Source organism: Limulus polyphemus, unplaced genomic scaffold (genome assembly GCF_000517525.1).
Source record: "Limulus polyphemus unplaced genomic scaffold, Limulus_polyphemus-2.1.2 Scaffold223, whole genome shotgun sequence".
NCBI classification, from domain to species: domain Eukaryota; kingdom Metazoa; phylum Arthropoda; class Merostomata; order Xiphosura; family Limulidae; genus Limulus; species Limulus polyphemus.
This window is the reverse complement of record NW_013665833.1, coordinates 106,271-125,964: the sequence shown is the minus strand read 5'-3', so window position 1 is coordinate 125,964 and position 19,694 is coordinate 106,271. Positions and strand designations below refer to the sequence as shown.

The window sequence follows — 19,694 nt, the reverse complement described above, 5'->3', positions numbered from 1 at the left end:
TGTTTTACACTTCACGACAAGCTAAGTGTAAAGTGTCAAAACATTCACTTCCGTTCTCAGTAGTTATCGTTAAAAAATCTACCCTGGCGCTATCCTCCACTCCATTTCTCGGGTGGAAGCAGTGAGCGTACGGGTCAATACGCACAAGGGAATGGCTAATGGGTGTATTAAGGGTGTGTTTGATGTGGCGCGCCAAACGACCACCGATGCTTTCCGTTCTAAGGGTACGTCTGTTTTGTCTGATTATTAAATTATGGCGGCTTGCTTCTGGAGGTTTTGTTTTTGCCTTTAGCTCTAACCAATCATTCGCCGTCAACGATGACAGCAGCATACTCAGTTTCTCGCCGTGAAAGGGAGGCTGGCCGTGATCTGTCATCATTTTAAAGGAATCGTCACTCCTATGATTCTACAGTTTCAACCTGTTGTCTCAAAACTAGAAAAAAAAACACAAAAAAACAACAACAACAGTTTACTGTAAACACCTAAAGGCAGTATGTCATGCAAAGCGACTTATATCACCATCCTTTTCCGTACGTGTGCATTAATATCAAGATCGCAAAATCACTAACTAATATGGCTACGTCGAAAAAAAACTAAATTATGCCATTCAGTCTTTCCCCAGTAAAAATAAGTTAATACTAACAGAATGTATAACTTCTAAAGAAAGTGACCTTAACACGCGTAATTCTAACTTATTATTAGTTTGTTCAAAGTCATTCATGTCGTTGCTTAAATAAGATGTCACGAAAACATTAAGCCTTTTTATGAAATTTGCTTTTTCCACAAAGATATACTGGTCGGAACTTAAAGTCACTGAGGTCAAAGGTAAAGTCTACTTAAAAGTTGTCTACTTTTGCATCACTAGTTTTTCTTTCCAGTTTCTTGGCAGGAATACTACTGAAATAAAAATAAACCCTCATATGTCGTCTATTTTGGCCTGGTGGTTAGGGCGCTCGATTTGTAATTTATGATTCGTGAGTTTGAATCTCGTTATCGCACACGCTGTGGGGGCGTTATAATGTTACGGTTAATCCCACTTTTCAAAGAGTTGGCGGAGGGTAGTGTTGACTAACTTCCTTCCCGCTAGTCTATCAGCTTAAATTAGGGACGGCTGGTATAGATAGCCCTCGAGTAGCCTTGCGTCAAATAAAAAAAACAACTTTCACTATATTTTAAATCTATGACCACAACATGTTAACAACGAATCACTTGTCTTACAAAGATGAGCTGTTTCTATATTGAAGAAGAAAAGAGACCGGTGAATTTATTGAGAAGTTGTAATTAAAGTGACGCAGATTTAATAAACTGAATTTTAAAATATCTTTAAATGATTAGTTCTGAACGAATTATCGAAGATGAAACTAACATCGAATTTCGTCTCTCTGATACATCCGTTGTGGTTGTGATCTCAACCACGAAGAGTAAGTAAAGCACAGCTTGCTAGGAGAGGGGTTAAGAAAACTAGAAAGAAAAGAAAAGTAAATATATGCCAATATCTGAACATCATCATCATCATACCTAGAATACTGATATGTTTGTTCCGATAAATATAGTGAAAATGTTAATTAAGATTTTATGTGCGCTTCAATTATAAAATAAGAAACTTTTGTCCATATTCTCTACTGAATAAAATTAAAGATGTGTCTTATAGTTTACGTACTACATTAAGTACACTGGAAGATGTGTGTTAAAATACAAGCATTAAAAAAGTACAGTGGAAGATGTGTGTTAGGGTGTAGTACTACTAGATTCCGGAGAAGATAAAATATTAAATCAGATAAAGATATGACATATACTAGTATGTACGTAAAGCACTACACTGGCTGCAGAAGAAACCGTGTGTAACAGCGTATATAATGCACTTTTCCAGGTGTGTTAGAATGTATATAACGCAACATAGCAGATCCAATAAAAGATACCTGTTAGTGTATATGCAACGCACTATGTTAAATACTGTATATCACATACTAGAGTACACATAACATACTACATAAAAAAGTCCTGGGTTAGGATATATGCAATGTATTACATTAGATACAGTAGAACACACGTTAGGATGTACATAACATTGTATACAGTGTATAAGACTCGTGTTGTGATGTTTGCAAGTATTATATTATGCACAGTAGAACACACATTAGGATGTACATAACATTGTATACGGTGTATAAGACTCCTGTTGTGATGATTACAGCGTATTACATTAGATACAGTAGAACACACGTTAGGATGTACATAACATTGTATACAGTGTATAAGACTCGTGTTGTGATGCTTGCAAGTATTATATTATGCACAGTAGAACACACGTTAGGATGTACATAACATTGTATACAGTGTATAAGACTCCTGTTGTGATGATTACAGCGTATTACATTATACACAGTAGAAGACACGTTAGGATTTACATAACATAGCATATGACAGAAGACTTGTAAAGAAAGACATAATCTATTTTTTTACGTTAACCGAGAAAATTGTAAAATTACAGTCGAATCTTCCATTGTTTTGGATTTAACCGCAAATACATAGTAGGTTATCAGTGCTGTACCCACCACGGTATCAAAACCCCCTATAAGTCGTCAAACCTTACTGTTTGGTCTGTTAAACCTTTGGGGACGGGGGTGGGGTGCACAGTTGAATCAAGCTGTAACAACATACCGCTTTATGTAAGTAAAATAACAATAAAAAACATTGAAATGGGATTTCACCCCCCCCCCCTCCCCTATAGCCTGGCTCCAAAACGAATGAAAAGTTAGTCTTAACTTATTTTTGGATTACTGTGATTTTTAGTTGTATAGCACCAGGTACGGTACCTTTTTACTGACGCAACGAATATTTTCTCTGTGTGGGGGCGATGAAAGAAAGCCGTTCATATCTATAAATAACGGTGAAGGAATTTTGGCATTGTCCGATCTTAGCATAAACATGTATGTATTCCTTTCTCTTCTGGATTTTATGTCACTTTTGCTATTCCATCTTCACCCAATTATAGAATAATTGCTAAGAAGAGTATAGAAAAGCGTGCAGCAAGAGCTCCCTTTCTTTTGCTATATTTAAATGTATTGTTCTTCACGAATGTGAGCCAAATATAGCCGTGTCTACAGTAGCCAGTTATTGTGTATATTTAGATCAACCCTCTGGAAGTCCATATCGTAGTTTTGTTGTGTACATTTTAACATCACGTCAGTAGGAATAAAAAAAGGCTGATTTCAATATTATAATTTATTGCCGGAATAAAGATAACTGAAATCGGTACCTTTTTTTTCATAAAGAAAAGTGTTAGCATATGGGTTTTTTATAAGTAATCTTTTGCATGTGTTTTCATAACTTCAATTGAAAATGTTGAGATTAAGTTTATTACTAACATTTAAATACGAGAGCAATAACTTAGGCTAAGCATAGAAATTGTGATTTTTCTGATAAATACTGCATAATCAGCACCTAATTAGAAAATTAAATTTTCCCTTTGTTTAGTCACATTGCATTATTTCACATGTGTTGTTGGACTAGGCCTAATGGTTAAGGCGCTCTACTCGCAATCTGAGGGGCGTGGGTTCTAATTTTGTCTCTAAAAATGCTCGTACTTTCAGTCGCGGAGGCGTTATAAAGTGAAGATTAATCTTACTATTTATTGATAAAAAGTAGTCCAAACGTTGTTAGCGGGTGGTGCAGATCTGTAACCCTCGAGTAACTTTGCGCGAAATTCAGAAATAAACCAATAAACTATCTATTGCCCACCCAGTGGGGCAGCGGAAAGTTTACGGACTTACAACACTAAATTTCAAGGTTCGATTCCGCGCAGTTAACTAACTGTGTATCTTTGCGCTAGAACAAACAGCAACTCTATCTATTCAGTTTAAAGTTACGAACAATTTCGATGTAAAATCACGAATTAAGTAAATTAGGAAAAATGGTAAATATATTTTAACTATATTTTTTTAAATACACGTGTTTATTTGTGGTTACTTTCTAAGCTTTACAGAATAATATATGGTTTTATAGATACGACAAATATTCAATTATGAAGTTCGTATATTAATTGTTTTGCCCGTCTCGTTGAAATATTTTTCCATTTCTACAACGTCTTTAATCTGATAAATATTCATACGTTGATGAGTTTTATTATATGTTTTGATGCTTTATTTTAATGGCATGTTAATTATTCAAGTATGTAATAAAATCTGTTGACGTGCTGGAATGAATGATAAGTAAGTCAGATAATATAGACTTTGGCACTACAGGGACAATCTAAATGTTAAGGTTCTGCTGTAAAAATGTGTCTTTTTTTAGCTTATGACATGCTAAACAAAACTAACCAAGGCACAAAGAAGTTGATGACGCTTCACGGTCGCGAACTGACCTGTCAGGTCAGATTGACGGGAATTTATAGCCTATTCTTTGACTTCAGCGTGGAGAATGAAGTGGTAGTAGCAATTCCTCTCCGAGATAAAAGCCTAACTGATCAACACGCATAGAATCCTTGATGAGGAGAGAAGACTAATAATGACTGCGATATACTATAAGCCTACTCTGTAGGTAGGAGGTCATAGGAGAAATTATCGGTTTTCATTCGTAACCCACCCGAACAGTGACTCTCAGAAGAGTGTGTGTATATATATATATATCTGTTTTCGAATTAAATGCCCCAGTGGCACAGCGGTATGTCTGCGGACTTACAACGCTAGAATCCGGGTTTCGATACCCGTGGTGGATAGAGCACAGATAGCCCATTGTGTTGCTTTGTGTATAACTTCAAACAGACAATCGAATTAAATTTGTCATTTAAAATCATGCAACTATACTGCCATCTAGTGGTAATTAATGGAAGGATGATGATCACTGACTAATCTGTTAGTATATATTATAAGAATGGGCATACTGAACGATAGACAGTCACTGTGACAGATAAAATACGTAAGTGTATATTTAAGTTGCACATGAATCACAGAAAAGTTGTATATGATTTTATATCGACTTGTATTTATAGCGTTCTCGATCTTATTACTAAGGCAAGCCAAACAGATACAAGTCTACACTTTCTCTACGTAATATATTGTCTTTAACAATAAAACTTATATTAAACATAGATTTACAATACAATTTACAAAGTCGTCGTTACTGAGATAGAGTTCAGGCAAATATTTACTCATATATATATATATATATTGCAAATCTTTAATTTTTCAGTTACATAAATCTTTATGTATGTGTTCTTTGGTTAGGTATTTGATATTTGATTTGAATTGCGCACAGAGCTACACCAGGGCTATCTGCGCTAGCTGTCCCTAATTTAGCAGTGAAAGACTAGAGGGAAGGCAGCTAGTCATCACCACCCACCGCCAACTGTTGGGCTACTTTTTTTACCAACGAATAGTGGGATTCACCGTCACATTACAACGCCTCCACGGCCGAAAGGGCGAGCATGTTTGGTGGGATGGGGATTCGAAACCGCAACCCACAGGTTGCGAGTCGAGCACCCTATCCACCTGGCCATGCCAGGCCTTCTTTGGTTAGGAATTGCCGTCTTACACATACCCGTGGTGGGCAGAGCACAGATAGCCCATTGTGTAGCTTTGTGCTTAATTACAAACAAACAAATACAGAAAATAAATAAATGAATTACAATTAGTATGATTACATCTTATATTACTAATACCTGGAAGACGTCATTATAGTCGCATATGATAAACAAAGATCTGAAAACTGTAACTGTCTTACCAAATACTCTGAAATCACTGAAGCAGTACTTTGTGCCAAAACAGATGAACTAAATTGATCACAAAATTACCCGTAGAACAAATGAGTGGATAAAGATGTAAAAATGGAGCATTTTGACAAAGAATAAAACAAAATGGTAAAACTTGTGGTCATTTAGGCTTCGTGACAACAGATGTATATTCGAATTCCTCTTTTAACACACAATATCTTAAAATAAACTAGTATCGGTTCTGACTTTTGGCACGACGCCAAGTTGTTGTGAGCTGTTTGTTTGGGAGCATTGCGGTGTGACTTGGAATGTTTCGCAACCAAGAATTATATTAATATGTTCTACTGCCATGATCATTTCTAAAGATATAATTGTAGATCGTATCTCAAATGTTGTCTACTTCTCATTTTGTTAAAACACGGTACAACTGACCTATCGTTTACGTGTAAACACGTTCACATTTTTTGTGTTTTTGTGTGTAATTTGAAATTCCTGTTTGAGCATGAACAAATTCAACAGAATGACTTCTTGTCCTTCTTCGAATTGGGTCGTGTATAGAGTTAAAACTGAATATTAAAATAAAGTTATATCGGAAAAATATAGAAAAAACAACATATCGCTATCTATCTGTCTCCTAGGCATCTTTGAAATTCACGAGTTTCAGTTACATTTCACGAAAATAACCCTCAGATCTTTGTAGTTAGCGTCTTCGTAATTATCACTGATCCCCATTGTTTTCCATGTTGTCATGTTTGATTTACGTTTTTCTCGGCAGTCTTGAAATACGTCTTGGCATTTACTTATTTAATAGTTAATGGCTCAATAATGTATGAATCTCAAGCTGATTCACGAATAATTTCAGTTTGTGCATTTCAAACTCGAAACATGCTCAGATAGAGATAACATTTGGTGAATTTACTACTGTTGGGTAAATGACACGGCTAGAAGTTTCGCATTTTCATATTGTAGTTTAAAATGAGTCAGAATGCTGTAAAGTATATTTAAAAAAAAAATATTACGTATGCTTCGGAATATTCAGGAACATCAAGGCACAGATCGCTGATACCGACTTGGAAAGACAATGTTAAACGTTTTATTTTACTTTTTGTACGTACGCAGAAACTGCACTTGTGAATCTTCACCGATCGCGTTTGCAAGTTTTGTGTTTACGGTAGAGCTGAGAAGGCCTGCACAGAACAGTTGAATTAGTTAATTTCTAACAGATTTTATTTCACATCCTGGCACAATGTATGTGGACATTGGCGGCGCTACGCGTAAGCAGACTATGCAATTGCTTAGGGCCCCAAGCAGGTCAAGGGGTGCCCTTATTCTTGTAGATTTTGTTTCATATTATTTTATTTATTTTACTAATGTACTCATTTGAAAAAGAAAAAAGTGTTTTCTATCTAAGGAACCCAAGAATACATAACTCAGTTACCGATGGATGTTCAAAAATTTTAGCAGCAAAAAATTTCACTTCTCAGGCAGGGATTGTTTGCTAAGTGCATGAATTGAGAAATGTACTAGCGCATTGATGTTAGTGTGTTAGTTGAAATGACTTTTTAAACAAGTTTATTAGTATGTGTTGTTGTGGTGGTGTATTTTTTGTTTGTAGATGGGATGGATGAGGACATCCAAACATATTCCTACTTTGAGACTCTAATGGACTGGCAGAGCTCCTATACGTGGCTATAATTCAAACTGTGCTTTTTTTTCTGGTCAGTAGTTAATGTTTACTTTTGCCATCGGAGAGCGAGTTCCTTTTTTTTTTGTCAGTTGTCACGGTATTGAGAAACTCGATTAGAAACGATAACACATCATACGTATAAAACGCATTAAGATTAATTGCTATAAATTGATGGTGCTTTTACAAAATTAACTCCAGTTATGATTATTTTTTTGCAGGGAATTTTTAATATTGACGTAAGGTTGTCAAATTTTCGTTTCTAGATACATTTCACACTCTTCAACTTATTAAAAAATCTTCTTAAAGAAAGTACCAGACAAAAAAATTGGCTTAACACAATTGTAAAATTGCTAAACATTCAGTATGTACTCACATTTTTACTTGTGTTAGTCTCCAAAGGGGTGGGAGGTTCTTACAAAAAAACGTGAAGCTGATTTTTTTCTATTGATTTAATTGACATCAGGTCTGTGAGAAAAAAATGTGAGTGTAATTCATCACAGCGAAAGCAAAGTAAAATCAAAAGATATCTTTATTTTCATCTGTCGTTTTAGGCACACTAAAGACTTTTTTATTCTAATTTCACCCTTTTTCTTTTTTATATTACGTCACCCTGAAGCAGAAAAAAAATCAGATAATAAGTCTATTATCGTTTTGTAGGTATGAGTTTCGATTTTAAATTCTTTTCAGTTTAATTGATTTTGTGAATAAATATATTTTATTGGCATGGAGATTTGCCAGATTAAGGTCGTGTACGTACGCTGTCCATAACTTGACATCAAAAATTATTTATTAACTCAGTCGCTGTCCAGTCTTCGTAATATTTTGGAAAAAAGTTGACAACAAGTATATATATTTCAGAATAGTAATTGTGGTAGTAGTTAGGTAAATCATCTTAATGGTCCAAATAAGCATTAAAACAACTTTTTTGTTACCACATTATTTCAAAAGTTAACAGAAAAAAGTTTGTCACCTCATTGGCACGCCATGTGGTGGTTTACGCGTGTCCTGAAGTCATGTCGCCATTCCCATTATTACATCATTTTGAGACTTGAATGTCATTGGATTATAGATTATGTTGCTTACAGGCAATATCGTGCATTTTAATTTGTAAAATGCTATGAAGAAGAGCGATTTTGACTAAAATAAATTTTATTGTCACAAATCAACATTATTCAGTAGAAGGTCCATAAAACATCCAACCTTTGAGGGACCGCTCGTGTAAGAAGGAAAATACGAGAGGTTTCTCACCATCTTGGTAGTTTACTACTAGCAAAATATCTCTCACAGATTGACAAAAGATATATAATTAGACAATGAGATACACATATCATTTCTGTTTTAATACTCTTTCTGATATCTACTCAATGTTGAATACCTCATTAGACAAAACAATACATATATTAAAAGCCCCTCCCCCATTGGCTCAGCAGTAAGTCTGAGGGCATATAACGCTAAAAATCGGGTTTAGATACTCGTGGTGAGTACAGTACAGATAGCCAACTGTGTTTCTTTCCACTTAACAACAACCAAACAAATATATATTAAACATTTTCACCTTTTCACAAGTTTTGTTATCCGTTCTAGAAATGTGTAAAGGTGTTGCTTTTTCTTATGAATCAACCACCGAATTAAAGCGTTACTGCTTGCTTTAGGACTCCATATATATTTATATTAAGCTTCTTAATATATAGTAAAACTGCAGTATGTGTGTGTTAAAAAAATCGAGGTATAATATACGTTAAAAATAATTATTTTAGTTCGTTTAAAAGCACCGGAACAACTGACATTATTTTTGCTTTGTTTTCTGTTAGTAAAACCTCGTGCATGGATAATACTTCATTTCCTACTCCACTCACTGTCCAGTAAGGTATATGGCTATATGTGAGAGTTAAAATAGGGCAGTCTGCCGTCAGCCAGCTAGGCTGAAGCCGTACAGACAAATCTCCTGATGGATTACTGACTAGCGTACACGCTTTCTAATGGCTCCTTGTAGTCCGTTAGCGTCCATCTTCCCTCTCAGAATTCTACTGAAGCAAAACATACTTTCACTGTAGCATTGCCGACATCAAGAAATGGCGCTTCTATTGGCTAACGTTCATGTAATAATGTAGCACAGTACCTGAGTCAACGTCTACGAAAAGCATGAAATGGCTAGTCAAAATCTCGGGGAAATCCCTTTTCCCATATAATGTGCTGCAAACCAGTAACTTGTAACATTCGGAACCCCATGTGAGCTTTCACCTTACCTGGATGGGTGTATATAGAAGTGTGCCTCTTTCTCGTGCGCCAGACTTCAAATCTGGTGTCTTCTGTGAACATTTGAAAGTTAGTTAATTTGTTATTAAGCACAAAGCTACACAACGGGTTATCTGTGTTATACCCACCACGAGTATGAAACCCGATTTTTTGCACTTTTTAGCCTTTGGACTTGCTGCTGAGCAAATGGGGAGGGGTTTAAGTTTGTTTGTAGTTAAGCACAAAGCTACACAACGGGTTATCTGTATTATGCCCACCATGAGTATGAAACCCGATTTTTAGCACTTTTTAGCTCTTGGACTTGCTTGCTGAGTAAGTGGGGGAAGGGTTTGAGTTTGTTTGTAGTTAAGCACAAAGCTACTCAAAGAGTTGTCTGTGCTCTACCCACCACGGGTATCAAAACCCGGTTTCTAGCGTTGTAAGTCTGCAGACATACAGCTGTGCCACAGGGGGCAAGTGGGGAGGAAAGGAGGTCTACATTTGAAAATAATGATGTAATTCTCATATTTATTTTAGTAGGATCTCGCAGAACAGACTAAACGGGAAGAAGTTTTTACTACAGTCTAAAGCCACCATGAATGTTAGTTTTTCAATCACATTTATTATTTCAGTGATATATTAGCCCAGCATAGCGACTCATAGAATGGCTCTGAGTTTTTTTGTTTTTTTCAAACTTAAAGCTCATAGCTCCATCTCTTACCAATTTGAGATCTAATGGCAGCCGCGGCTACCGAGGATTTCCTCTTGCCCTCTTGTTTTTTAAAAAAGATAACTAGATGGTATCAATTTCTAGCTCAATAAGAACAGCAGGTAAAATTTGGACGTTGAAGTTTGAAAGAAAATTTGAAGTTATTGAAGCATTGTAGCATATCAGAATTTTTTTGAGTCTAGGCGTTGTCACAAAAAGCTAATATATAATTGTATTATTTTTAGATTAATATTCTGTTGTAGGTTTAACGAATCTAAACAACGATTTTACTTTGCTTCATCTGATGCATAAGTTCATGTAAATAAATCTGAAGCGATTTTTTTTTCAAAATAAAGACATTGAAAGATTACGATATACAGGAATTGATTTCACAAGCTTTAAGGAAACTAGCTTTCAGTCTAATATCGAAATAATTGTGAAATGATTATTTGATGTCGTTTTTTTTAAACTACTAGAAAAACAGCCTTATACAAGCTTTTTATTTTTCTTTCAGATACGAACTCAGACACTCCAACCGATGAAGGAATAGGTGATGCCCACGTATGTGGAAAGTGTAGGGGCGAATTCATAGAACTTTCTGAATTTCTTACTCACAAAAAAACTTGTACAAGAAAACGGTTAGTGTACATTGTAGCTGATGAAACGGACGATTTCCGACCTTTAGAGAATATGGATAGTCCTGATTATCAAAGTGGTGCATCTTCTGATGACCTAAGTGAAGAGCAGGAATTGACTCAGAAACAGTCAGATGATATTATGAATAGTGACGGACTTTATTACGAAAAAGTGGACTCCCCTGACAGTGGTGACCTTCCTAGTTTAGTAATGAACAAGGGTCAATCTAGTGTGTGCATGGACGACTTAACAGGAGAGTTGGACAAGACGCTTGATGGGGTCTTGAACCTCTCAAACAGTTGCAAGAACACTTTGAACAGGAATCTCATTAATTATTCCACATCGCTTATCACTAACCTACCTCAGTCCTTACTGTACTCTCAGTATTTGCCTGAAACTAATGTTACCTTGGAAACGTTGCAAAATACAAAAGTTGCAGTGGCTCAGCACAGCTCCACCAGTAACAAGAATCAAACTGCTGAGTTGGCTGCTCTGCAGTCAGCTTTATACACTTTACAGCAACAACAGCTTATTCAGCTACAAATTATACAACAACTCCAGTCTCAGCTGATTGGGGGACCGGGAAGTCATCCGCCTGTCACAGCTCCTCTACCTCCACTAACACGATCAGTAACATTGACTTCTCCATTAAGTAGTGACACCACTTCCATGGTTTCAACTACTGCAACAACAACTTCATTGTTGTTTCAACAAACTCCCTCTGTGCATGTAGCAACAAAACCTGGCTCCCTGGATGCTTCGAGCTTGAATGTTTGTAGTTCAGCATCTGATGTTACTATTCAAGCAAAAGATTCTCTACAGCATCCATTGATTCCACCTCCACCTCTTCCTCATGAACCAAACACACTGGAGTTACTTCAAAGGCACACGGAGCAAGCTCTTCAAAATACAATGTCAGGAGGATCCTTCCTATTGAATGGGGTAAATAGTTATGGTAGTGAGACAGAACTGTCTAAAATACGAAAAGGAAAGTTATCGAATGCACCTGCTAGTGATGGAAAATCCCTTCACGGACAAGATGATTCGTTCTTTCGACATCGCTGTCGATTTTGTGGTAAAGTATTTGGAAGTGACAGTGCTCTGCAAATTCACATTCGATCTCATACTGGTGAAAGACCTTTTCGTTGCAACATCTGTGGAAATCGATTTTCAACTAAAGGAAACTTGAAAGTTCATTTTCAGAGACACAAGTCGAAATATCCACATATTGAAATGGATAGTAATCCGTTTCCAGAACATCTGGACAAGCTGTATCCACCATTAGAACCCCCTTCTTCCCAGAGTCCTGTATTGCAAGAGATGTCAAACAGTTGTAGCTCACAGCCTCCTTTGTTGGTACCACAAATAGCTTCATTGCCACAATCTCAACAAGTTGTAAATGGGGAACATCGACAGGCTCTAGCTTCCATTGACTTAGAAAACAGACCTACTACCTCACAAGAAGAAGAGCTTTCGAACGAAGAAAAAAGTGACTCTGCACAAAAAAATTCAAATTTACCTGTTTCTGCAGATGAGGTCATAGAACAACCGGAAACTGATATGCCATTGGAAAAAGATGAAGAAATGAGGAATGAACAAGATCAGGAAGATATTAATCCAAATCGCATCTTAAGTCCTGAACCATCAACTTCACAAAGCCCTATTGTTGGGGATGAAGAAAAAAATGCTGCAGAAATAAAAGGTCATGAAGAACTAAATAATTCTCCTTTTCATAGTGGAATTGTTTCAGTTCCACCATCTATTATTCCCCCTTATCCCCCATTTTTAAGTACTATGGCTGCTTCATACCCCACGTTATTTCATCCATCATTCTCTCCTGCATTACCTTCTTTTAATCTGCATTCATTAACTACTACCTCTACTACTCAAACATCGACTCCAACAGCCACAACTTCTGATGATCATAATAACACTAATGATCCTGTCTTTTATCAAGATTTACTTCCTAAACCAGGAAGTACAGACAGTAACTGGGAGTCACTCATGGAAATCACAAAGACATCAGAAACAACTAAGCTGCAGCAGCTTGTAGACAATATTGAACATAAACTCAGTGACCCCAATCAATGTGTCATTTGTCACCGAGTTCTTAGTTGTAGGAGTGCTCTGCAGATGCATTATCGTACTCACACTGGCGAGAGACCTTTCAAATGCAAAATATGTGGACGTGCATTCACAACAAAAGGTAATTTGAAGACTCACATGGGTGTTCACAGGGTAAAGCCTCCTTTACGTGTGCTTCATCAATGTCCAGTGTGCCACAAACAATTCACCAACTCTCTTGTTTTACAGCAGCACATCCGAATGCACACGGGTGAGCCTATTGATATGAGTCCAGAGCAGATAATGGCAAACGAAATTAGAACTCCTGTTTCCCTCCCAACTCCCTTTCCAAGACCCATTTTACCGGCCCTTCCATTAAACTTCTCAACCCAAAGCCATTTTCCCCAGTCAGTTCAGACTTCACTTCCTCTCTCGCAGTCTCATCCTTCTACGCCATCAAGTTCTCCAGGTATTTCTACGACCTTGTCTTCTCTTTCGACTATAACAAAGAATACAGATAGCGTCATAAAAGCTATCACTCCTCCAGCAAAAGACCAAGATGACTTCAAAGACAACTCAAAAGAAGAATTATCCGAGGATGATGGGCTTTCTCAAACAGACATCCTTCCAATTAAACCACTGGTTGAAGATATTACCAAGGTAATTCCAGATGTAGACTCAGTTACCTCAGCTTGTGCATCCACATCAATTTCCATCTCATCTTCGACTTCATTATTGCCTTTGTCTCTTATCAGTGATAGACCCCTTACATCATCTATTACACATACCAGCTCTTCTTTGACAGCATTAGAAAATCACACAAAAAGCATTTCTACCTCGATTCCTCAACCTCTTTTTGCTCCTTTTGGAATGGGCATTCCTTTAGGCTACTTCCCTCGGTTTGAAAACACGTCGGTTTATCTCCCTAGATCTCAAACGTCTATAGAAACCACCATAAACAATGGAAAGCCCCTAGTACTTGCACCCCCTTTCTCTCCAAACTCAACAACAAGCAAGGCTACCTCAGACAATTCTGGGGATGAGCGTTCAACCCCTGGTTCAGTGAGAAAATCAGAGTCACCATCTTCAGTGTCTACACCAATATCATCTTCTACAACTGTGTCATCAAGCGTCATCACTAGTGTGAATCATGACAGTGGAGCTCTAGATCTTACTCCAAAAGCTTCAATGTTGTCAACCAATACGCCACCATCTCCATCTGAAATGGCTGCTCATATGTTTGCAGCGCCACTTGGAGGATTACCTTTTGCTTCTCATCCAGGGCGAATGAACACCACTTGCCAGATTTGTTTTAAAACATTTGCTTGTCAGAGCGCTCTTTCAATTCATTATCGTAGCCACACAAAGGAACGTCCTTTTAAATGTGACGCTTGTGACAGAGCTTTCTCTACTAAAGGTAATATGAAGCAGCATATGCTGACTCACAAGATCAAAGATTTACCATCACAACTTTTTACAACATCTCCCACTCCAACAACAACGACATCAAACAGCAGTAGTAAGACAACTAGTACTAATCTTGTGAGTAACACAACAACGGCAAGTTCTGGACCCAAGACGTCTAGCCATTCACACAAACGACCAATTTCAGAGAACAGTGCTAGTGTTGTTCAGCCTCTCCCCAAGAGACCACAAGGAATACCTAAACACATGTGCAATGTATGTCACAAGCCTTTTTCAAGTGCAAGCGCGCTTCAGATTCATATGCGTACTCATACCGGTGACAAACCTTTCAAATGCACTGTGTGTGAGAGAGCTTTCACCACCAAAGGTAACCTTAAAGTTCACATGGGAACACATATGTGGAATAATTGCACTTCACGAAGGGGACGTCGAATGTCAATAGATTTGCCATCTCTCCAGATGACCCCACCCCTTAAACCAGGGGATTTTCAACCCCCTCGCCCAGAACTTTATTTCCCTTACCTTCCTCCAGCATATATGAACGGCATGACGACACCAAAGATGAACGAAATATCTGTTATTCAGAGTGCAGGTATGACAAATGGAAACATGCCTTCTTCGCTAAACATGTTTTCACATCAAGGATTGGCTCGAAACATCCCTCGACATCCTGTGGTTAACTCCAACTCTGCTTCTGTGAACGATACACCATCATCTGGGACTATTAATGGATTGAAGATGGTGAATGAGTCCGAGAAAAACAAGTCCCAGTCACCACAAGCACCTCGTGACCTCTCTTCTCCTGGACATCCAACTATTCAGCACTCCCCACCAGCTGGAGACAGGCCACCCACTTGGGGCTGGAAGATGGCGTGTAACATCTGCAACAAGATTTGTGCTTCATCGACTGAGGTCGAAAACCACATCAAATCTCACTTTAAACCTGATTTGAATGAAGAAGACACTTCAACAACTACAGCAGAAAATCTAGCAGCCTGAATTTTAACAATGACTGTCTGTGTGTAAAGGGCAGAAAAACTGATAGACTCACCTATCTGTTAAAGAACTAGTGAAATGTGAACACTCCTATGAAAACCTTTTACCTGATATGTGCAACTGGAAGTTTTGTGTTTCATATATCTTCTAGTAGTTGTCTCACGGTGCAAAAGTGAAACGTACAAACCTCTGTTATGGCTGTTTCACAGAATAATCATCGTAAAATTCACTTTTTTTTTGCCATCCTCCTGCCTAACTTGGGCCTGGAGGGATGCCAGGCCAATTTTAATGGTTCCTATAATAAAACTAGTCCAGGGTATGGTGGCATTTGGTCCTATAGAGTACTAAGTCATTATTCAATAGTAATCTTTGTTAGATGCTATGCGTAGGTTTTTCTCTTCTTGGAATTCTCATTGGACTTACGTCATGATTAATTATGCACGAATAAGGAGAAGAAATTATACTTAAAAGAGGTGTGTGTGTGTGGCAAGAAGTACACCGATATATATGTATGTATGTATGTATATTGTAAACATGAAATCATGTTAACTTCAAATGTGGAAACTTAATTTCCATTACATTAAACGTTAAGGGAAATTATGTTGTGAAGCACGGTGTTGAAAACACTACCTAGTGAGAGTGTAACAAAACGTAGTGTTTTCTTGTTCAGAAAATTTATAGGTTAGTGGAAGATGCGATATTGACTTAGATGATAGAATGAAATGACAGATTTAAAACAGTCTGAAAGAGTACAGAGTGTTAGGGTATAGCTATTTTTATGAAGGTAAAAAAAAAAGGTAAAGTTTGCACAAGTTTAATTTTAACGTCAGATTTTGTCAATGATCAGATTAAAGTCTTAGAAATTATTGGAAGAGCAAGGGTTTGATATCAGTAATGTGAATGAAATGGTTTATACCAAGTAAATTAGTAAAAGCATTTTAAGAAGCTAATGAGGTTTTTGTGTTAGTCTAATCGAACTTGTACAGTGGTTTTAAGTGAGGTGCTTCAATGTCAAAAACATTTACACAAATTCCCGTGAGAGGTCACCCTGTGTACAGTATGCTAACTGTTCTGTGTTTGTTTTCTTTACTAGCTTGGGCTTAATATTACTAAGTTGTCGCTGAATCATCCCACAACTGGAGTTACCTCTGTGGTATCAGACACTGCATGCTCAACATGTCATTACAATCATTCGCATAAAAAAATAACTGGCGTACATTTAGCCAAGTAAACATAAATTACATTGTAGGTGAAACTGTTGCCCAGTTCACTTACAAGGATATAATGTGGAGTCTACTCAAAAATAAACTAAAAATACTCTAAATGTCATCTCAAAGAAAGGAAGACATTTTAATGACAGGAGCTAGAAAAACATCTTTTCGTTGTTTTTTTTTCTTTTTTTTGTTGTTGTTCACGTTTCCTGTATTACTAAATTTTAAAAGGCTACACGTAGTCAAATTGTGTCACCAAGATTTTGATTGTAAGAAAATCCTTTATCGTTCTTTAGGTGTATGAAGATTTGTGGTGAACAACATGGTATTGGTTGAAAACAAGGAGAGAGTCCAAGTCATATCAGTGTACAGTGTTTGGAATCTCCAGCTGTTTTCAGCTAAGTACATTTTGTATAAATGTCACACGTGTGTTTTTAGTTAACCTTTCCTACACTAATGTTTTTGTTTCCTCCTTCTGGCTCCAGACTGTATTATTTCTATGTGAATTTTGACCATCATATGTTTATTTAAGTTCAAAAGTTGAAACCTGCCTACCCTGTGTCTCTTTCTCCAGTCACTAACCTTAAGAACGTTATATGCGATTTTGGTGGGAATCTTCATAATCATCCAAACTTTCAGTCATTTTTGGAATCTCACGTGACAAATGAGATTATACAGGCATCAACAGGGCCTTTAGACTGAAACCACCAATCAAAGACACTGAACAGTTTGCATCCCATTGTATTTATTGATATCACCCGATCTTTGGTAATTTGCTGGTCATATCCCTTTCAATCGGGAAGTTATTTGGCTTAAAATTTTCAGCTTTTAATATCTCGTAAGGCTAAAAGCAGGGACTGATATTAGTGACGGTCTCCACAGTTGAATGTCTACAATGATAAGACCTCCTTTTCAATAATGTCTTTCACTTACATGAGTTCACGTGACCTCAAATGACATCATTTTGTTTTAACAACAAAAAAAAAGGTTATATTTTGAAATAACTTTTCGTATCTGTACGTCTTTGTCAGCTTAAGGTTGTGCATTCAAGAATTTTATTTTTCGATAAAACTAGTTTCTGTGGGTGTTGAACATTTGAAGGTGTAAGTAATCCATCGTTTCGCTTCCACAGAAAGCTAGCGCTTACTGTTTCTGTTGCGTTACACTCCTCTAGCTGTTGGTATTATTATTTTAGAAACAGCTTATGATGATTGTATTCATCAGAATTTTTCTGGGTCGCTCTTAATAAACCCCATCTAGGGTACTATATTATGCTGGGTTATAAACCCCGTCTAGGGTACTATATTATGCTGGGTTGTGATAGGGCGGACTGGGATTTTAGGAGCTGCTGTTACAAGAAAGGCATTGATATTTTAGAACTTTAATACATTCAGTTGAACTATTTTGTCTTCATCCCACTAATTTAGGTAAACGTTATTCCACTAAAATACCTCTAAAAGAAACTCATATGTGAGATAACAAGCAGTGCGTTGCCTGATTTCGATAAATTTAATGTTTTAACGCGTTTCTCTTATAATGAAGGTGCGAATCGAAACAAACATAGAAGATTCTGTTTTAATTATCTGACTTATGAAATGGGGAAGACAAAGTTGGTGATATTGTAACTGTGATATGTTCTTTCCTCATTCTTATGTGAAATAATTTATTATTTTTGGAACAAACCGTGTATTCGGTGATGTAGAGGGGTCACCTCAATAGAAAAAAGAAGAATCACTAAACGTGATACATTTATTTTTTGAGAGAAATAAAATACAATTATGTTATTTCTTTCATTTCATAGAATTAATAATATACTTTTATTTTAAAGAAACAAAACACGGATACTTTAATTGGGTAAATGATTTGTATTGTTCTGATTTGAGGTGACCCCTAGCGATAAGTTATATTAACAAAATCATTCCACTGCTGAAGGGAGGTATTTGTATGAAACAATGGAGACGGTCCCTGCTTTTACCACTGTGTACCCATATGTGAACATTGTTGCTTGTCTTTGTAAATATTGTAAAAGAAATTTGTGGTTGAATATTTGCATGTAGGCCAATTACAACAAACGTGTTTTCAATAAAATGGTGATATTTTGATTTTTCAAGATTTACTGCCCCGTTAAAGCAATTGGAGCATCAAAAACTCAGGAGAAAGCTATTTTTGTAACACTTGTAGCCATTTTTGGTGCTTCAAATGCTATTTTGCAGGTTGTATTGCTATGAAGTAGGCAGTTGTGACTTGTGACTAAATGTTCTGCTCTGTGGATTGCTACATAGTTTTTCCTGGTTCCCGCTAGTACTGTTTAGTTTCTCCTGGGAGGGATGCATTAGATTTAGCTAGCTTTCTATTTTGTCATACCGAAGTTCAAGGACAATAAACATTTGTTTTAAGAGACAGTATATTGCCTAATTTGATTCATTTTTTTTGTCCAATTTGTTTATTGAAATAGAAACTTTTAAACGAAAATCCAATCCCCACTGAAAATGTCAAAACAAAAATACAACTTCGAATCTATGTATCTTTACTTGAATAGAACATTACATAAAAACTTATCAAATAAGGAAACTGTAGAAAACGATTTACAAAACAACAACATTTGATGAACATGAACACATGTTTACGCCACACTTTTGTCCACCGTTAAGCATCTGATGTTAAAATAAAGTGTGTTTATGGCCAAGTGGAGATAATAATAATGTTTCTCTTCTAATGAAAATAACAAAAAAGAGGAAATTGTTTCCTGGAATATTTAATAATTTGATTTGTTTTGTTTAAAATCACAGATGTTGATGGCCACGTAAGTTCGTACAAATTGTGTTCTCGGAATCTACCAATAAAACTTACGCACGACACGACGCATTATCTAGTATTCCATTTTTTTTCAGCTCATTACAGAAGATTGAATGTTACCATAATCACTGGAAAAAAAAAGAGAAAGAGAGAGAGAAATATTCACAGAATAAGTTGAAAACTTTCTGTTAAACATCAATTGAGACCCAAAGAAACAGGCTAAAA

General features: G+C 36.6%; 1 protein-coding gene across 5 annotated transcripts in view; it reads left to right on the top strand.

The window, feature by feature from the left end:
- LOC106478548 (sal-like protein 1) overlaps nt 1-19,492 on the top strand; it is a 201,838-nt gene extending 182,346 nt beyond the window's left edge. For all 5 annotated transcript variants that reach the window (XM_022382154.1, XM_013939099.2, XM_022382155.1 and 2 more), the window contains one exon: nt 10,856-19,492. In XM_022382154.1, coding sequence (XP_022237862.1) covers nt 10,856-15,465 — 4,610 coding nt within the window. In that variant the 3' untranslated portion in view covers nt 15,466-19,492. The remainder of the gene's footprint in view (nt 1-10,855) is intronic.
- The last annotated feature ends 202 nt before the right edge of the window (nt 19,493-19,694 follow it).